The sequence below is a fragment of the Monopterus albus genome, unplaced genomic scaffold (assembly GCF_001952655.1).
Source record: "Monopterus albus unplaced genomic scaffold, M_albus_1.0 scaffold305.1, whole genome shotgun sequence".
Taxonomy (NCBI): domain Eukaryota; kingdom Metazoa; phylum Chordata; class Actinopteri; order Synbranchiformes; family Synbranchidae; genus Monopterus; species Monopterus albus.
Genome location: NW_018128185.1, coordinates 794,925 through 798,725, shown reverse-complemented (window position 1 = coordinate 798,725; position 3,801 = coordinate 794,925). Strand labels below are relative to the sequence as shown.

General features: G+C 42.3%; 1 protein-coding gene across 4 annotated transcripts in view; it reads right to left on the bottom strand.

The window, feature by feature from the left end:
• The window catches only part of mtcl2 (microtubule crosslinking factor 2), an 85,736-nt gene extending 83,985 nt beyond the window's left edge, over positions 1-1,751 (bottom strand). For all 4 annotated transcript variants that reach the window (XM_020623586.1, XM_020623589.1, XM_020623588.1 and 1 more), the window contains exon 1: positions 15-1,751. In XM_020623586.1, coding sequence (XP_020479242.1) covers positions 15-385 — 371 coding nt within the window. In that variant the 5' untranslated portion in view covers positions 386-1,751. The remainder of the gene's footprint in view (positions 1-14) is intronic.
• Between the last annotated feature and the right edge of the window lie 2,050 nt (positions 1,752-3,801).

Here is a 3,801-nt window from a genome sequence, read left to right as displayed (position 1 = left end):
CCCCCGGGCTGCGCCTGGAAATGCGGCTACCCAGGTGGATGGCTCCCGGCTTGACACTCAGGCTTGGAGCCCCAATTCCTCCGCGGATCTTTGTGAGCGACCACCCGGGTACATCCTTCGGTCTGGCCGGAGATGGAGCCCGGTGTACCTTCTTCTTTCCCCCGGGGGGCTGAGCGGACAGCTCCGCAGAGAGCTCCGCAGTTTCAGGCCGGGAAGTCTTCTGTTGCTGCCCGGGCACCGCCCGCTGTGTCTGCCCGCTGTCCGAGCCCTCCGTCCCGCCTCCGCTTTCCATCTTCTGCCGGAGATGGAGTCTCCGTTCCTTGTGCGAGGCGAAGAAGAGATGAGTCGCAGAGTTATGGACATCAACCTCCCTTGTTTTTGTCATTCATTCCGTTTATGCCGTAACAAGACAAGCAGAAATGAAACCTCCTGTTTGGAGAAACAGGAGGCAGAAGTTAGAGTGTTTGTTGCTCTGCAGCTCCACTAACACAAAAGAAGGGGATCACTCCAGTCACAATGAGAGCTCCTGTAACGCAACAAGACGAAAAAGCCGGAAGCAGGGTCCAAAAGCTACAGAAAATCTAAATATAACCCCGTTTTCCACTTTGTGTGCGGTAAATTTGTAAACAGCTCCGCTTTGTTTTGATATAGCTTCCTGTCGTCTCTTCAGGATGTAATTAAGTAGCCGGCTCCTGCGCAGAAGAGTTGTGGGTGAGAACAAAAAGGCAGTGTGGATGTGGTCTCCCTCTCCCTCTCTCTCCCTCTCCCTCTCTCCGCCCAGATAACGGATGGGATGCAGCTCAGGAGGAGAGAGAGAGAATCTCAGCTCTGCAGCTCTCTGTCGCCACCATTGTAAAATATAAGAGCAGGCAGCAGACAATAATGTGTCGGATATGAATGTTCTGAAATGCAGTTGGTTCACCATATATGTAATGATATACAGTAATAGACCTATTAGCTATATGATAAGCATGAAACAGGCAGCTGCATTTAAAATACATTGTCAAAAGCATTGTCAAAACAAGAATATATGGCACCCAGAAAATACATCATGCACCTTATCCCCCAAAGTGACACTACACTCCATTTAGCCCACTGACTGTGCTAATGGACCCTTTTACTACTGTCTGCACATTGTATGCATGTATTATTTATGTTTATTTTAGTTGATACACATTCATATGCTTTGTACATAGCATAACATTTGTAGCTTCATCTTGCATCCCCCCCATGTGTACAGAGCAATTAGGGATCATGATGTTGATGGGTTTGATGATGTGTTTCTGCAGGACGTGACAGGACGGTTATGTCACTGCCAGCTATTAACAGATGATTTGTTTCATTATTAAGGCTAAAAAACAGATTATTCTGCCCCCACATATTTACTGGCTCTAACAATAACGACAGTCATCTTTGTGTTTCCCTCCACTGTTGTGTGTACACATTCCTATACACAGTTACATTTCATTATCCTGTACGCTCCACTGGCAGTGCAGCAGCCTTTGTCTTCACTTTTTCTCTGTGGCCATCATGAAATCAAAGACTCATCACACAACCGATGGCAAATTCATACTTTGTAAATGATTTATGAGCAAAAATGTAAAAGAGCAAACAGAGTCGGAGCTGTTAGAATAGATTTACCGTTCCAGGATCTACACTGGTGAACAGCAATTTAACATGTGCTGATATAGAGGAACTGCTTCTTACTGGCCATGTTTCCATGCATACTATATAATGTGGTTGCTGTTATACTGATGAATGCACAGCAATGCAGGACTCATAAAAGTAAAACTGATTATGGTGCCATTATGTTCCTGAATCACAATAAACAGTCATATATCACTGCCCGGGTTTTCTGTTTGTTCCAACACGAGAGATTACACAGTATGAAGGGAGGAATCCTTACAAATCTGCAGTGCTAGCATCATGTATTCCTGGCTCTTTGTAAACTGCCAAGTGACATTAATTAGGTCTACTGCTGTGAGGAAGCCTAGAAAATATATTTAGGCACATTGGTGCCTAAATATATTTTAAAATTTTATTCAGCTGCGCAGAATTGTAGCGTTAGCACACACGCGTGTCCTGAACATGCTAATCTACTGTCAGTAAACTCAATTCTCATTTTCAGTGTGCACAGATGTACTTTACACAGTAACATTGCAATAAGTATACATATATTTTATTTCATACTGAATTTTCAACACTTATCAGAGGAGAGAAAATGTGGAATATGTTATTTGAATAAGTTATTGTTATGGATTGACTGATTGCAAACAACAGGCATCAAGTGCCAGGACAAACAGTATATGTGTGAACCTGCCAACTTCCTGGTTGAGCAGATTTAGCCAGAGCTACAGTTTCATACACACACTGTCTACTTTGACAAGGTTGGCAACTGTGGAAAATGTCATCTACAGCAGGTTATTACTGCTCTGGGCATCCTTGTGCTGTGGCCACAGAGCTTTTTTTGGCAGAAACCAGACAGGCGACCATTCAGCAGGGAAGGCTTTTGGCCAACAGTATATCTTTATTTAGCAGAAGCATTATATTTAAAAGCTGATTTTACTGATAACCAGTTATCACCCAGTCACCCAGTTTTATTTAGCTTTATTCAGCCAAAATTCTTTCCTTGTATATTAATCTAAACTTAGTGACTTGCATGGCTTAGTTACAACAGTATTTTCAGGATTGATATTTTAATTTGGTTTCATTATTTGTTACTTCATGCCAGTCATTTAAGCAACCAGCTCTCCAATCTCTCATCAGTAAATGAGGGGATCCACTGGAACCACAACACCTCACATCACCCTACTGCCATCTGGCCCTCAGTGGGAGATTGGGGGAGGATACCCAGTGGACCAACCAGCAAATACTTATTAACAAGGAGCATATTTTGTTAATTATCTATGGGGACAAACACCCTAATGTGCCTTTCATTGCCATCCAGTTTGGATAATTGAGTACATGATTTCCAGTCTGCTCTGCTGAGTGGAAAGAGACGGTAATAGAAATTTGCTGTCCTTGCAAGTTAACTTCAGTCCAGTAATTGGAAAGCGGGCTGAGTATCGGCGGTTATGAAGACAAGCTGAATCAGCAGTTCTGGTATGTTCTGCCTGCTGACATGAGGAGGCTTTCCTTTATGTCTGCTTTGTATGTTGCTTTGTGCTTTATAGGAACCTCCTCTGCTGGAAATCCAATTTTTAGGTTTTTGATTAGGAAGGTCGGGCAAGCTGTCAGCCCAGTTTTGCAATTTGCAAACAATCAACACAGATCTCCTACTTGCTCAAAGTTAAGGGCTGCTAAGCAGTTATAGCAGGGAGGAATAATACTGTATAACTGCTCTGCCTTTCTTTTCTTTGACAAATGTTTTGGAAAATGCTGCTTTTTTAACAGTTGAACAAAGCTAACCTGTGTGATTCTCTGTTTTCACTCGTCATGCTAGGTTAAGCTAACTGGCTTCTTGTGCTTTAAATTAAGCAAACATAGGAGCAAAATTGATGTTCTCATTTAGCTCACAGCAGGTCAGCAAATAACTTGTTTCCCAAAATGTCTAGCTGTCCCTCTAAATGTTTCTTTAATTTTTATTTTGTTAATATTTTGAAAGACCTAAAACTAAAACACCCTCTAAGTAATTTTCATCTCTGTTGCATTCATTATCACTGCATATTTTTAACCACTTCCATGTGTTTTCCACACTGGTACTTGAGTAGACTAAACCTCTTTGGGATTTCTGTCAGATATTGAAACTGACAGTTCTGCATCACTGCCTCAACCAATTATTTTGAGTTGAGTGCAATAGAT